This window comes from Nymphaea colorata, chromosome 1 (assembly GCF_008831285.2).
Source record: "Nymphaea colorata isolate Beijing-Zhang1983 chromosome 1, ASM883128v2, whole genome shotgun sequence".
Classification (NCBI taxonomy): domain Eukaryota; kingdom Viridiplantae; phylum Streptophyta; class Magnoliopsida; order Nymphaeales; family Nymphaeaceae; genus Nymphaea; species Nymphaea colorata.
In genome coordinates, this window is record NC_045138.2 from 23032292 (window position 1) to 23045754 (window position 13463).

Consider the following 13463-nt stretch of genomic DNA (forward strand, 5'->3'; position numbering starts at 1 on the left):
AATTAGGTTCCACACATGGACAATGGAGACATATATATATATATATATATATATATATATATATATATATATATATATATATATATATATATATATATATATAAGTTTAGGGTAAGAGACAAAAACTAGACCTATTCAAATTAGTTAAAGAAAGATTTGATGAGAAACATATATTAAGTTGATCGTTTTTTTATTTAAATAATATTTTTTAATAGTGAAAAATGAACTGCTCTTATAACATCAAAATTTTGAAAGTACAAAGTTCTATTATTTTTACAAAAATGACTTGAACTAAATCATGAACTATATTAAATTAGTATTTATAAACACATTAGAAGGTTCATATTTTGTTTAAAATATTTTTTAACATGGAAAGAGGTCTGGTTTTTATCCCTTACCAAGTGGTCACATATGTACCAATCACTATATATATATATATATATATATATATATATATATATATATATATATATATATATATATATATATATATAGTGAGTGAATGATGAGTTTGGTTATCTAGAGTTATCCAATCATCTAATCAAGACCATCCATGTAAAGCAGATGGACGATTGAGAGAAAAACAAGGAGAAAATTTCGTAAACTAATATTAAATTATGAAAATGCACATCCTTTTTTTCTCATTATTTTTCTTTTAACCGTCCATCATATGGAATCAGATGGTGTTTGTTATATATATATATATATATATATATATATATATATATAGTTACTCAAAGTGGAGATAGTTGAACACTTTTTAAACTACTTTTAAAACCCTTAAGAAGCTTACATGGTTACATCTCATACTAGTTATATTGATTCGAAGCATTTTTAAACTTTGAACTGGGCTGGCTAATGGGAAGGTTGTAATCCAACTGTTAAATAACGTGCAGCAAAGAACTTTCAACTCAGAAGAAAGTTCAAATTATCTACTATGCATCAGCTAGACAATTTACTACATAAAAATCATGCTTCGTAGCAATTGAAACATAAAATCAAATAAAATATTTCGTCCTTACAAAAGATCAACCAAAGTAAAAGCTGAAATAAGAAAATGACAATCAACATGGTTCTTGAAATCTAGCTAGCTAGTTCCTACACGTGAAAAAAAAATACCAATAAACCTTCTTTGTGAACTTATTTGCGAACTTCGAATGCACACGAACAGGGTAATAGATTATGTTACTTTCACTTTTCAATCTTGCAGTTTGATCACATGCATCATCAATAAATCGTTTACGATTCTCTTCCCTCTCTCTCTCTCTCTCTCATCCTGGCTCTTTCACATAAACATACAAGCATACTTACCTCAAACCTTGATCAATATGCACAGTCTGTATGCCTTAGAATAAAAACCTATCATAATCATCGATCTAAACTTATATTCCTAAAGAGCTGTTTGCCAACAGTAACACTGCCTCATGAATCTTTACTAAAAAATGATACAACTCATAAAAAACCGCAACAAACAATTCTTGAATGAAGTATTCAACTCTAGGGATGAATAAAAAAAGATCTCTTTATTGGTTCTATCTTATATTTTTGATGAATAAAATGAATCTTTTTATCGAAGGATCAGAAAAAAAAAATGGGTTCTGGATCTCCTGCAGGAATGGTTTGAAAGACCCAAAACCCAAAATAGTGGTATTTGCTAGCAACAACATAATGGAAGCAGTCAAACAATATAGATTGATCTGAAATCTGTTACTGTCTCATGAATTTTTATTAAAAAATGATACAATTCATAAAAAACCGCAACAATCTATGAATCTACTCTATTTTTGTAAGAAAGATTTGTGAGATGGTAACAATATGTATGAATCTTTATTAAAAAATGATACAATTCATAAAAAACCGCAACAATCTATGAATCTATTCAATTTTTGTAGGAAAGATTTGTGAGATGGTAACAATATGTCACTGATCGCCTCCTCAATAGGAATAATTTATTACTATTCTATGATATGTCTCAACAAATACTATAACATGATAATTCATGAATCTGCCTCATTTGTTAAGATAGATTTACGAAACAATAATAAATTATTACTATTATCAAACACCCTTCTTCTTTCGATAAATCAAGCAGAGTCTGACCTTAATCCGTTTATAGTTTTCAATTAATCCGTCTATAGTTTTCAATTAATCCGTCTATAGTTTTCAATGAACGCACAAGCAGGGATGAGGGTGTTCTTTGGCGGCCTGGACCTACGTGAACCGACCGCTCAGGTCTCCAGCCAAGTTCTGGCTGGGATTCTGACCCGCTTGATTCGGACCTGGTCCGACCCGTTTACGGCCATGAAAGAAATCCGGGCGTATATCCAGAGCGAGGGAGAACGAGAGGTTCAAATTAGGCGCCATATCTTCCTGGCCCCTGAGCAGGATGGCCCTCCTTTCCAGATTCTTCTGATTTCCAGATCTTCTTCTTTCGTGATATGGTTCATGAAAAATCAATCAATATAGAGCACAATCCATGAAAATATCGTGGCTTTACGTTTCCCTGCCAAACAGGTCCTAAAACGACCTTGAAGGATCCCCAAAAAATCTGAAAAAAAAACCTGAATTTCCTTTCATCTTTCAGCTCCGATGTCCCAAATTCCTCTCTGAATTCCTGATTTCGAAGCAACCCTAGTTCTGTGCACTAGATATTGAAGGATCCCGTTCCACAATCCGGAATACTGGAGGCAACCCAAGCTCGATCGATTCTGAACCCCGTTCTATTCCTCTCTGTTTTCTTTTCCGTTCTTCAATCACTATTTTTTTCTTTTTTGCGAAAATGAATTGAGCACCAGAACCTGGACTTCAATCCGCAAGGAATCCCGAATTCCATTTCCAATCCGCGAACGCGGAAATCGCGATTCCAGAACCTTGATTTTGTGAGTGAAGCCTGGTTTCAAGAACCATAGGGTTTTGAATCAATTCCCTTCTACCTTCGATGACTACTGCGTCCATTCTGGAATCGATTCAGCTGGTATCCATCTCCAGAAACCCTTCTATTTCTGCCAAGACATGGAATCCTTTGCCTCCCAGACCGTCCCTCCTCCTACGTGTCAAGCCTTTGAGAGTCAGGGGGGTTCCCAGATTGAGGGTTCAATGCGTGAAGTGTGATGGCGTGAGTTCCGGGAAGAGAGAAGAGACCCTTGTCGAGGGTGCCATCAAATTGGTTAGAAAAGCCTTAAATGGTTTCCGAAAACCGGCAATGGTTCTTGTCGTCGTCGGGCTCCTGCTCAGCTACAATCCTAGCTCCTCCCTTGCGGCTTCTGGAGGACGGATGGGGGGCCGCTCGTTCTCGGCGCCTGGTCGGTCGTCTTCCTACAGCTCGAGGAGCTATTCGGTGCCAAGTCCGGGGCTTTCGTACTCTGTTCCATATGCGGCGCCCTCACCATTTGGATTCGGTGGTGGAGTCTATGTTAGTCCGGCGGTTGGGTTTGGTTTTGGTGCGGGCTCCGGGACGTTTCTGCTATTGATGGGTTTTGCAGCGTTCGTTTTGGTTTCTGGGTTCCTTTCAGATCGGTCGGACGACAGCGTGCTAACTGCTACGCAGAAAACCAGCATCCTTAAGCTTCAGGTATGGCTGGATAACATGATTTCCTTCTCGTTGCAATCTTTGTATTTGGTTTTTGTTTATTTAACGTACTTTGTTACCTTAGCATGACCATTATTTTGTTCATTCTGCTTTCGTTTCTGTTTTTTATATTTTTTGTGTCTGATTCTTGGGTAATCATGCTAAGTTATTGCAAATGACACATGATGCTAGTTTTCTGTCTTGGCTTTTTTCGTGGTTAAAAGTTTATTTATTTAGTTGAATAATGAAAAGTATAAGATGGCTTTGTTTTGAGAAGTTACATTGTCGACTTTTCCATAGATATCAACTCTTCCGCGTCCGAACTTGATTTTGTGATGCATAACGAATGACTTTTGTTTTATTAGGTCGGCTTGCTGGGAATGGCCCGATCATTCCAAAAGGATCTGGACCGCATTGCTGAAGCGGCAGATACATCCTCGCCCGAGGGGTTGAATTATGTGCTCACAGGTAAAACTTGAAAATGCTGGAGCTAAATCTTATCCATGTATGCATGGATTCGACATTTTTCACTAGATAAATTCAAGGTTTGTTGGTTAAAATTTTGGAGGATTTTTTCTTGATGGCTGTTCTCCATGATTTTCTTGCTTCATCTGCTAATTCTAAGTTTCCAAGGTTGTGATGTCATCTCAAAAAAGTAGCAATGGGTGATCAACATGATTGCCTGCTTTTTGCTACTAGGTGTAAGCTAGAATTTATTTGTCTCCCAGCTGACTGATGCTCCTGATGAATACTTCTTATCTTTAAGAACCCACATAAGATCTGCATGGACAGTCCCAATAACGTTCAAATCCTCTGGACAACCAAGAACACAGCAGTAAATTTAGAAGTTAAGTTAATGATCCGACCTTTAGAAGAGTCTCTTTGGTAAGTGTTTGCAGGGAAAGAAGGAGAAAGAATTCGTTGGATTGTGGTTCTCACAACTTCGATAATTCAAACATCTTGAGATCTACAGAAAAAACTTCATCCATACTTCCGAAACAGGTCCATGTCTAATGTCTATTGTAATTTGTACCCATTCTTCATTTCTTCTCATAATCTATCTGCGTATTTTAATTGTCAAAAAACCATGATATTATGATGTTAATTTCTTAAATATTTTTTAAATATCACTCATCATGTTATCTTGTCTCTTCCATCAATTTGTTTTGTTTACCTTTTCAATGAGCAGTGACATCATGATTCATAAGCTGTGAATGCTAACATTGTATTTTAGTTATAGTTGTTTTGGGTTCAATCTTCGCTTGCTCATTGTCATGCATTAATTCATTTTAACTAGTTTTTGTTTTAAGAAAATTTTCTACACTAGTACATCTTATAATCATATTTCAAAGGTTGTTCTTTCTTTGTTCTCAAAATGGGTCCTTCCCTTCTTAACTAAGGCAAAGAGCCTAGGGTCCTCCTCCGTTGAAGGAACTAACAGAAACCAAAAGTGCATATAACAAAAATCTTTTGCCCTATCTTTAGTGATGGATTTAGATAAAAGACAAATATAAGGATGGTTTCAGAGAACACCTAATAGTAAAGTTTCTAGGACCAGTTTACTCTTATTTGAAGGACTACATTGGATTGAAAATGAACTTTATGCACATTCTGTTTACTGATTTTCATTTCCACTCCTACGATTCTTTCATTATTTATTTTGTGTAAAAGGGGTCAATTGAGCAATGAGAAGAGTAATATACACGAGGGTAGGTGCTACTTCACATAAGAGGTGGATGCTGCTCACCTTGATGTGTGCTTTTGTTATTTAATTTCTGCAAGTCAAGGTGGGGCCATAACCACAGGTATCGTGTTTTTTTTTTCCTAAAAAAAAGTGTGATATTAACATTGAAAAAGAGAATTAAAAAAAAAACTGTGAAATAAATTTAACACATTATTATCACATTATTTTTGTGTTTTGATGCCTATTGCTAAAGCTGTTTGCATGAAGGGCATTGTTGCCATTGGAAAAATGTTTAAGAATGATTTCTTAATGTCTTCTTATTAGTTTCTCATTTATTTTATCTTTTCCTAATTTTAGGATTTTTTCATTTTTAAGAAAATTGCCAAGGTTACCTAAAAAGACGTGCCATTAAAAGCTCAAAAATGATATTTGTGGCTATTGTGGGGACTTGTTACCGAGAGCCACATATGGCTCTGCCCCTTGTCAAATGTGGCACTAGCAAAATATTCCATCCTTATAAACATGATAGTTCAATCGGAAGTATTCATAGACAATTATCAAATAATTGCATAGTCACATCACCATAAGGAAAACTCCTGGGGATTCAATATAAATAAATAATTTGTGCCTTACAGTTTTTTTATTTGGTTAGCATTTAGTGCTATGGCGGATCCATCAATTGATTAGGTCTGGACAATCAATTTAAGTGTTGCTGGCAGCATTACAAAAGACGACATATTCGGCCCCCAAACATAGAAAATACATAAAATATTTCATTGCTGAAAATCTAATTCCAACTCATTTTATAAGAAAAAATATGTAACTATGAGGAAGATTTGCTATACAGCATTTTAGAAGGTTCATATACATGACTGCTTGCTGAACTTTGTTATAAACTTATAGTGTCTACAAATTCACCAAAAATATAAGGTCAACAACAGTCATACATACATTCACGATGGGATAAAAAAAAACCCAATTTTAAGATGATATTGGATTAGATCAATTTTGACCCAATCCAAAAAAGGACACAGCCCTGGGTGTGTTGACCGCACCCGACATGGTCAGCGCCATTTCTGGGTCATATCCAACAACATACAGTACCCATGTCGACTCGTGCCGACATGGGTACTCCCCACATTTATTTCTGTTAGTTTCTCATTTATTTTATTTTACGTAATCTTTAGATTTTTTTTATAATTTTTTCTGAGATTTTCCTGAGAAGCACAACTTTATCCGAAAAGTACTTGAGAAAAGCCTTGCCATTAAAACCTTAGAATGATATTTGTGACAATAGGATACACTATTTATTTGGTAAATACAGTGGTTAGTAGACTATGTGCATTTTATTCTGGAGTCGATGTCTGAAAACTACAGGTTTATTGTAAAATGAGTAAAATGAAAAATGGGGCTGCAAATTGGTAGGATCTGGTAGAAGGATTTTATCATTTTCTGCTGTACCAGACAATTGGGTGCCAGCTGCTATGAGGCTTTATTTCTACCAGATCCAATTTGGGGCCAGCCTCCTTATGGTTTGCTGTCCTGGCTCAAATTGTTTCCATCCTGGGTGGAAAGCAGAATGAGTTTGTGGCTTTGATAATTTAGCTTTACTTGGATCTTCAAGCTGTACAGTTTACATGCAATCTTCAAGTAATTTACGTAATAATGAAATGAAAAGATTGAATAACAACTGAATAACAAATGATGGTTTGGAGATCTGAAAAAAGATGGGTAAATGCTTTTTTGATCGATGTAAAATGTGTGGTAAACAATGCCAATATGTAGGCATAATTGGAGCAATTTTTCTTAAATCAACATTCAGTTGGCCTTTTTCTTTTCTGTTAATTTGTGGGGATGTGAAGATTGCGATTTGTTGCTTATTCTTCCTTGGTTGGTTCCTTATTCAAGCTTCACTATGTTCTTGTTTGCAGAGACTGCTTTGGCATTGCTTCGGCATCCAGATTGTTGCATCTCTGGTTATTCATTTGTAAGAAGATTTTTATTCCTTAATGTATCTAGTTTGAATCCTTTTATAATTGTTTTTCATTAATCTTTTTAGTTGGCAGAGTAGAGTTGCATCGACATATCACTTCCCCTAGTTTGAACTTTCATTGTATACAATAAACTAGTTCTCATGATGAACACTGTATGTGAAACTTTGGGTAGGACTGTGTTTTGGCTGAAACTCAATTAATTTGGAGGATAATACCATTATTGCAGAACATGTAATGGAAACTGCATCAGTTGGACCAAAAGTTGGATGTCCAGCCTACACACAACATGCACACTTTGATTATAAATAATCAAAATTGACTACTTAAGTTACTACAGTGCTTAAATAGGTATTGAAATAAATAAGTTTTACTGTGTAAGGTGTACTCTTCGGAGTGTCTTGAAACAGCTTAATTGCTATCAAACTTGAATTTTTTATTTTGGACGAACCATCAAATTTATTTCTATTTGAAATGTACAGAATGACTTTCATGATGCATTTATGATTGAGCCTTAATGTACAACAAGGGGGTGCATCCCAATATGCTATATTTATACCCTCTGAAACTAGGTTCAGGGATTAACTGTATCTTTTCTCTTCATAGTAACTTTATGTCATCTATCGTATCATGCAATAAATTAAGTTACATGCAGTGGTGGATAATACACACTTAGATTATCCCAGCCTATGATGTCAGAAAATATGAAGGTGGCAACTGGCAATAACATCAACGTAGAGTTGTTTTTACTGCCTTCTAAATGCTTGTGCATTGGATGATATCGTACATCTTTCTTTAAGTTCCTTTGAATGTGTTGAGGGGAATGCCAATAAATGCTGCAAATTGCAACTTTTTGCTGACCTAGCGCTAGTTACGTGCTTGGGTTCTGAAAAGTTGTATCATTTGCATAGCAGTGAAGCGTCATATATTGCATTGGGATGTGTTGCATATCTTGTCATTTTTGTATCCACTCATCCCTTTTTTTTAGAATATCTTGCAATATCATGGCAATGGTTTTGGCATCTCTGGAATTATTGCAATAATTGGTGCAAAATGATGCATTGCTTGTGGCAATACACTTGGATACTTTTGAGACATATGGGTGTACCTTAACTCATTGCATCAGAATATGAATATTGAAAAATTAAAGTTCTTGTTTTTGCTAATCCTATCTAGGTAGTTGATGTTTTTTTTTGCTGTATTCATTATCTGATTCAATTGCTTAAAATTGTGCTTATATTGATTACCTGTTCCCTCCTATAAGTTGATCAGTTTATGATTGTTTTTCTCAGGCTGATCTCAAGCGCTCTACTGAAGAGGCTGAGAAGCGCTTTAACCAACTTTCTATAGAAGAGCGTGGAAAATTTGATGAAGAAACTCTTGTCAATGTAAACAACATCAAGAGGCAGAGTTCGTCTAGCAATCGTTCCAAGGGATTTAGCAATGAGTACATCGTTGTAAGTATCTACTTGGTCACAGGTTCATGCGTGCCTGCTTTGTCTGAGTTAAATACTCCATTATCGCCCTGCCGAGTTAGAGAGCTGCAGGAAGGGTCTCTATCCAACTTTCATCTTTTCTAATATATTGTGTCGTCTCTTCCTCTTAACATGCAAACAAAAGATTCTTAATTAAAGTAACTTGGTATCCCCTCGTGAAATCACTGAGGAGCAGATATGTGCTCAATATGGAGGATTGAACTGCTAAGTTGTCACTGACAATTCAAACAAAAGAAGCTATAAGCTTCATTGAAACTGTTTTTTGTTTGCAGTCCTAGCCTCCTAGGTATTCATTTGCATCCTTCCTTCAGGGTTTTTTGTTCGTCTTGTAATTTTTTATTTGTTTGTATTCTTAGGTATTCATTGGCTTCCTTCCTATATAACTTTTTTGGTCCCATCTTATTTCTGTTGATTGCTGGATGCAACGATTCTACAGGTAACAATCCTGGTAGCTGCGGAGGGTGTGTACAAGCTACCAACAATCAATGGCAGCAATGACCTGAAAGCGGCATTACAAAAGCTTGGTTCAATTCCTTCAAGTAAAACGATGGTAAGTTTGATCTCAAGAAAGGGTGGTAATTATTTTTCCGAAACAATTATTTTTAAAACCGTTCTGCAAATTTTACGCAGGCTGTTGAAGTTCTGTGGACTCCCCAGAATGAGAATGACACTCTGTCTGAAAGAGAGCTGCTGCAAGATTACCCACTGTTGAGGCCTTTATGAAGATGCTATCCAGAGACGAAGCTCTGTCTCTTGTTGGTTTATACTTGTAAAATGAATAAGTAATTCTTTGTATTAATAAAACTTTTAACCTTGTACCGGTCTACAGGTCTTGATTTTGTAAAGTAGCCCAGGCTTGTAGGAACCTCAGTTCATGGTTTACACGAATCTAATGACTCTCCTCTCAATATGAGTTCTTTACCTTTCAAGCCATGGCTTGCCAGAGAATGACATGGATAATGCATGAAGAACAAGAATTTCGTGAGACACCCACACTTGTGATGTATGTATGAAGTATTTCACAAAGATAAGTGAAGGTGAAAGAAATAAGGTATCTTCCTTTTCTATTATTTCTGTGTTTAAAAAACTCAGATAAGCAGTCTCGACCAGTGAAAACATCCTCTGTGATAAATCAGGAAAGTGAGAAATCATGATTCAGGCTTCCAATAAGGAGGCAGTGGTGATTGTGGAAAAGAATTGGGGAATAGTTACATCTTTAATGAGTCAGATTGCAGAAATCACAATAGATCAAGTAAGAAACAAAGAATTGTGAAACTCCTTGTAGTGTCACTTGATTCCGATCTTTAATTTGTACATTTGATGATCTTTTGTTGCTTCTCTCCAACCTACCCAAATATTTGGTAGCACAGTTGGCTATAGTTAGAGCACTGTTCAATCTTATCTTTATTCCTCCTTGACATGGTGGCATCAAACAGACGTTAATATTGGCTCTTGCTTGATGCTTAGTGTAAAAATGATATCTCAATCAGCTTGCTCGTCAACTTAGTTCTATTTGCATAGGTGTCGTGATCTTTTTCTCCATTAGATATCACAAACTGTGGATGGTTAGTTTGTCAGCAGCAATCATCTCTCCAATTGAAGTTGTCGTGGCCTTCATTTGTGCACTACAAATTAAAGCCATTGCCAGCACCCTCTGTGTATGTGGATCGGACCCAAAACATTTAGGCATAGCCTTGCCAAAGTAGGCCACAAGGTGCCTTTGGAATTGTTCCTACATCTTGCCACAGGCCATCAATCTCCACCATGAACCGCTGCCTTGAATATAGGCAATTGCAATACAAAGGTCGCACCCACTATTTAATTTTAGACAAGGTCGTTAAGGGCCTGCACTATCGTGCCATGCACAGTGTATCATGAGCTGTATGTAGTAGTTTGCAACCAACACAAACAAACCCTACAATTGCCCCAATGGGTGTACAGTTGATGGTTTGGGTTAGGGGATGCTTTATTTGCAGTTTGATTCCATAGACACTATGTTTGTACTAATTGATTAAATAAGGCATGAAAAATGAGGTTGTGTCCTAGTTCATGCCATTTTTTTTTCTTAACTGGAAAGCATCACATATGCAAAATGAAAGTAACCTCTTCTTTTCTATTTGTGGGATATTTCTTCTTCTTGGTGATTTTTTATGAAACTTGATATGCAGTTTGTAGGAAATTGTTGGTTGCGACTTCTTGAAATTTCTCAAACTATGGACTTGACCTTGCAGTGGGGAGCTGCATAGCCTCCACAAAACCATCATTTCTAGTGAACCATCTTCTCAAATCAACATGCCCTTGACCTCTGGTTCTCATTTTAGATACCCATTCTAATGTTTCCTCTCAAATATATGCAACAAAGACTAAAACCCTTATATTGGGAAACTGTACTAGCACTACCTTATCCATATAGCTATACACTCCCTCTCGTCAATCCTCTTGTTCCCCATGAAGTCCTCATCACTGAGCATGTTTGGGTTCCAATTGGCTAATGAGGTGAGAGGATGCCCTCAACTGGCTCATTTATGGTTAATGTAGTCTGTTTCTATTTTGGTGTAAGAAGTATTAAGTCATCAAGCCGACAAGGATGTCAAGGCTAAGGAATCCAAATAGATTATTTCTTCATCATTGCATCTAGATATTCAAAATGCTGCCCTTAGCCTGAATATGTCCATTGTATTTATTGGGATAGGGAGGCAAGCTCCTCGGTTTAAAATTTCCGTGATCATATTGCAAGGAGAAAAGCTTTAGGGGATGTTAACCTTATTTCCCCTCTTAGTAGTTATTCTTGACTTCATTGACCTACAAAGTGGATTAACTTCCAACATTAACTTCCAACTTTTTACTACGGTCATATCTTAGCTAACAACTGAATGGAAGAAAATCACAAACAGCTAAAACGATATATAATGGTGGTTGATTTCATTTTAGTTGGTGATGCAGATTCTATAGATAGTCAATAATGAATTTGCTCATAATCAGTTGTAGTTAATCTTAAACAGGAAAGTACAAAATTCAAATGCTCATTTCATGTGTAAGAGATTCTTATATGCTATATCAATAGAATGGAAGGCCCCATAGTGTAGACCAAGAGAAGTGGATAATTTTAGAAGAATTGTATGTAACAGTTGAATACTGACCTTTTTTTTATTTTTTCATAAGAAATGGAGTTTTGGCTGTTTCATTAGAGACAATAGGTTGTAGTTGCTGGTTAGTTCTCTATAGTAGGCAAAATACAATGTAAAAGACAAGGAATGGTATGGATGGTATAGACAAGTATCTCATAATGCGAACAAAGTCACTGCCAAACTCTTAACTATGTTTATGAGGCATAGGACAAGATTTTTCTCCATGCTGTGGATAGTATTTATCAGAGTTCTACATTCTAAAAAGAAGTCGCTATATCAAACTTTTAACTACACTTTTGACTTCTGGATAAAGATTTATTCCTACAAAGTGCATGTTTAAAAGAAAGAAACAAATAAACCTATGGAATTGCATGTTACCTTGCTACAAAGGACACTTGAAAAAAGAGTACATGTTCAACTCCACATTCCAATTACCCTTTTTAAGAGCTTACTTCTCATTCTTGATCAAAATCTATGGCTTTGAGATTAAATAGAGTTCTGATTTTGTATGAATCCACTAGATGCCTTGAGACCATATAATTATACTGTGTTCAAGGGAGTAACAGTCCGTTATATGATCCAATAAGAACTTCCATTGTAGTGCAAGGCAACTTACTCTTATTCAATATGGCTTGACTGATTTTAAGCATTTACTTGAGAAATAACATGTCAACATCCCGTTTTCTATGTCTTTTACTAAGATTGCACAACTTAGATTTGTTTGTGAGTTCTATCTCCAATTAGAAAAATGTTGTTGTTTAGTCTTATATGGTACCTCCAATTTGAACATCTGTTTAAATGCTTACCAATACATAGCAAACAACTCTTGTAGGTCAACCTATTGAAAAGTAAATAGTTTACTCTTAAACTTTAACAAATGAAAGTTAAAAGTAGTTGTTGCTTTTCATCATTCTCGTGATGGCATAAACAAATAAACTCCACATGCCAAGTCAATAATAAATGTGATCGTGCGCTTCATTAAAAAGTTAGCAGAAGTATACTGATCTCTAATTCAAGATTGAAAGGCCTAGTGGTTCTTTTAAAGGCTTTTAAGGTGACATGAAATCCTCTAAGATGAGAATAGAAGAAATCACACATGAATTTTTCCTATCTTGGTTAGCCTTAGGACCATAACCATATTTATAGACATATTAAGGTCCAAATGTTGGTTTTGCCCATCATAACTGAACATGGATCAACTTTGGTTTCTACACATTTTGATCTACACTAAGGCCCCGTTTGATGCACAGGGATTTTATTGTGCATCAGGGAAACTTTGCCGATTTTGTACGGCTTTTCGTGATGCAATCAAACGGAGGTTTTTTTCCCCGAGTAAAAGCTTGGATCCAGGGTAATTTTTCCCTGGAAAAAAGTCGGACCCTGGAGGGTCCGACTTTTTTCCAGAGACAAATCTTTTGCTCGTTAGGGCTTCCTCATCACGAAGTTTCTTCGCTCTCGTTCCTGCCTCCAGCCGTCGTTCCAGTGCCATCAAACATGGCCTGAAACAAGAAAAGGTAAAATTTACCCTTTTCTCATTTTACCATGGAGAATTTTTCTTGAAAAATTTCCCCCTCAAAAAAATCCAAGCCATCAAAC

The 13463-nt window shown here is 36.0% G+C and overlaps 1 protein-coding gene across 1 annotated transcript; it reads left to right on the top strand.

Annotated features, from left to right (window-relative positions):
- Positions 1 to 2343: 2343 nt before the first annotated feature.
- LOC116260715 (uncharacterized) lies at positions 2344 to 9668 on the top strand. Its single transcript, XM_031639155.2, has 6 exons — positions 2344 to 3571; positions 3934 to 4036; positions 7184 to 7239; positions 8536 to 8700; positions 9176 to 9289; positions 9370 to 9668. The coding sequence occupies exons 1-6, from the start codon at positions 2939 to 2941 to the stop codon at positions 9460 to 9462; spliced, it is 1164 nt and encodes a 387-aa protein (XP_031495015.1). The 5' UTR covers positions 2344 to 2938; the 3' UTR covers positions 9463 to 9668.
- The last annotated feature ends 3795 nt before the right edge of the window (positions 9669 to 13463 follow it).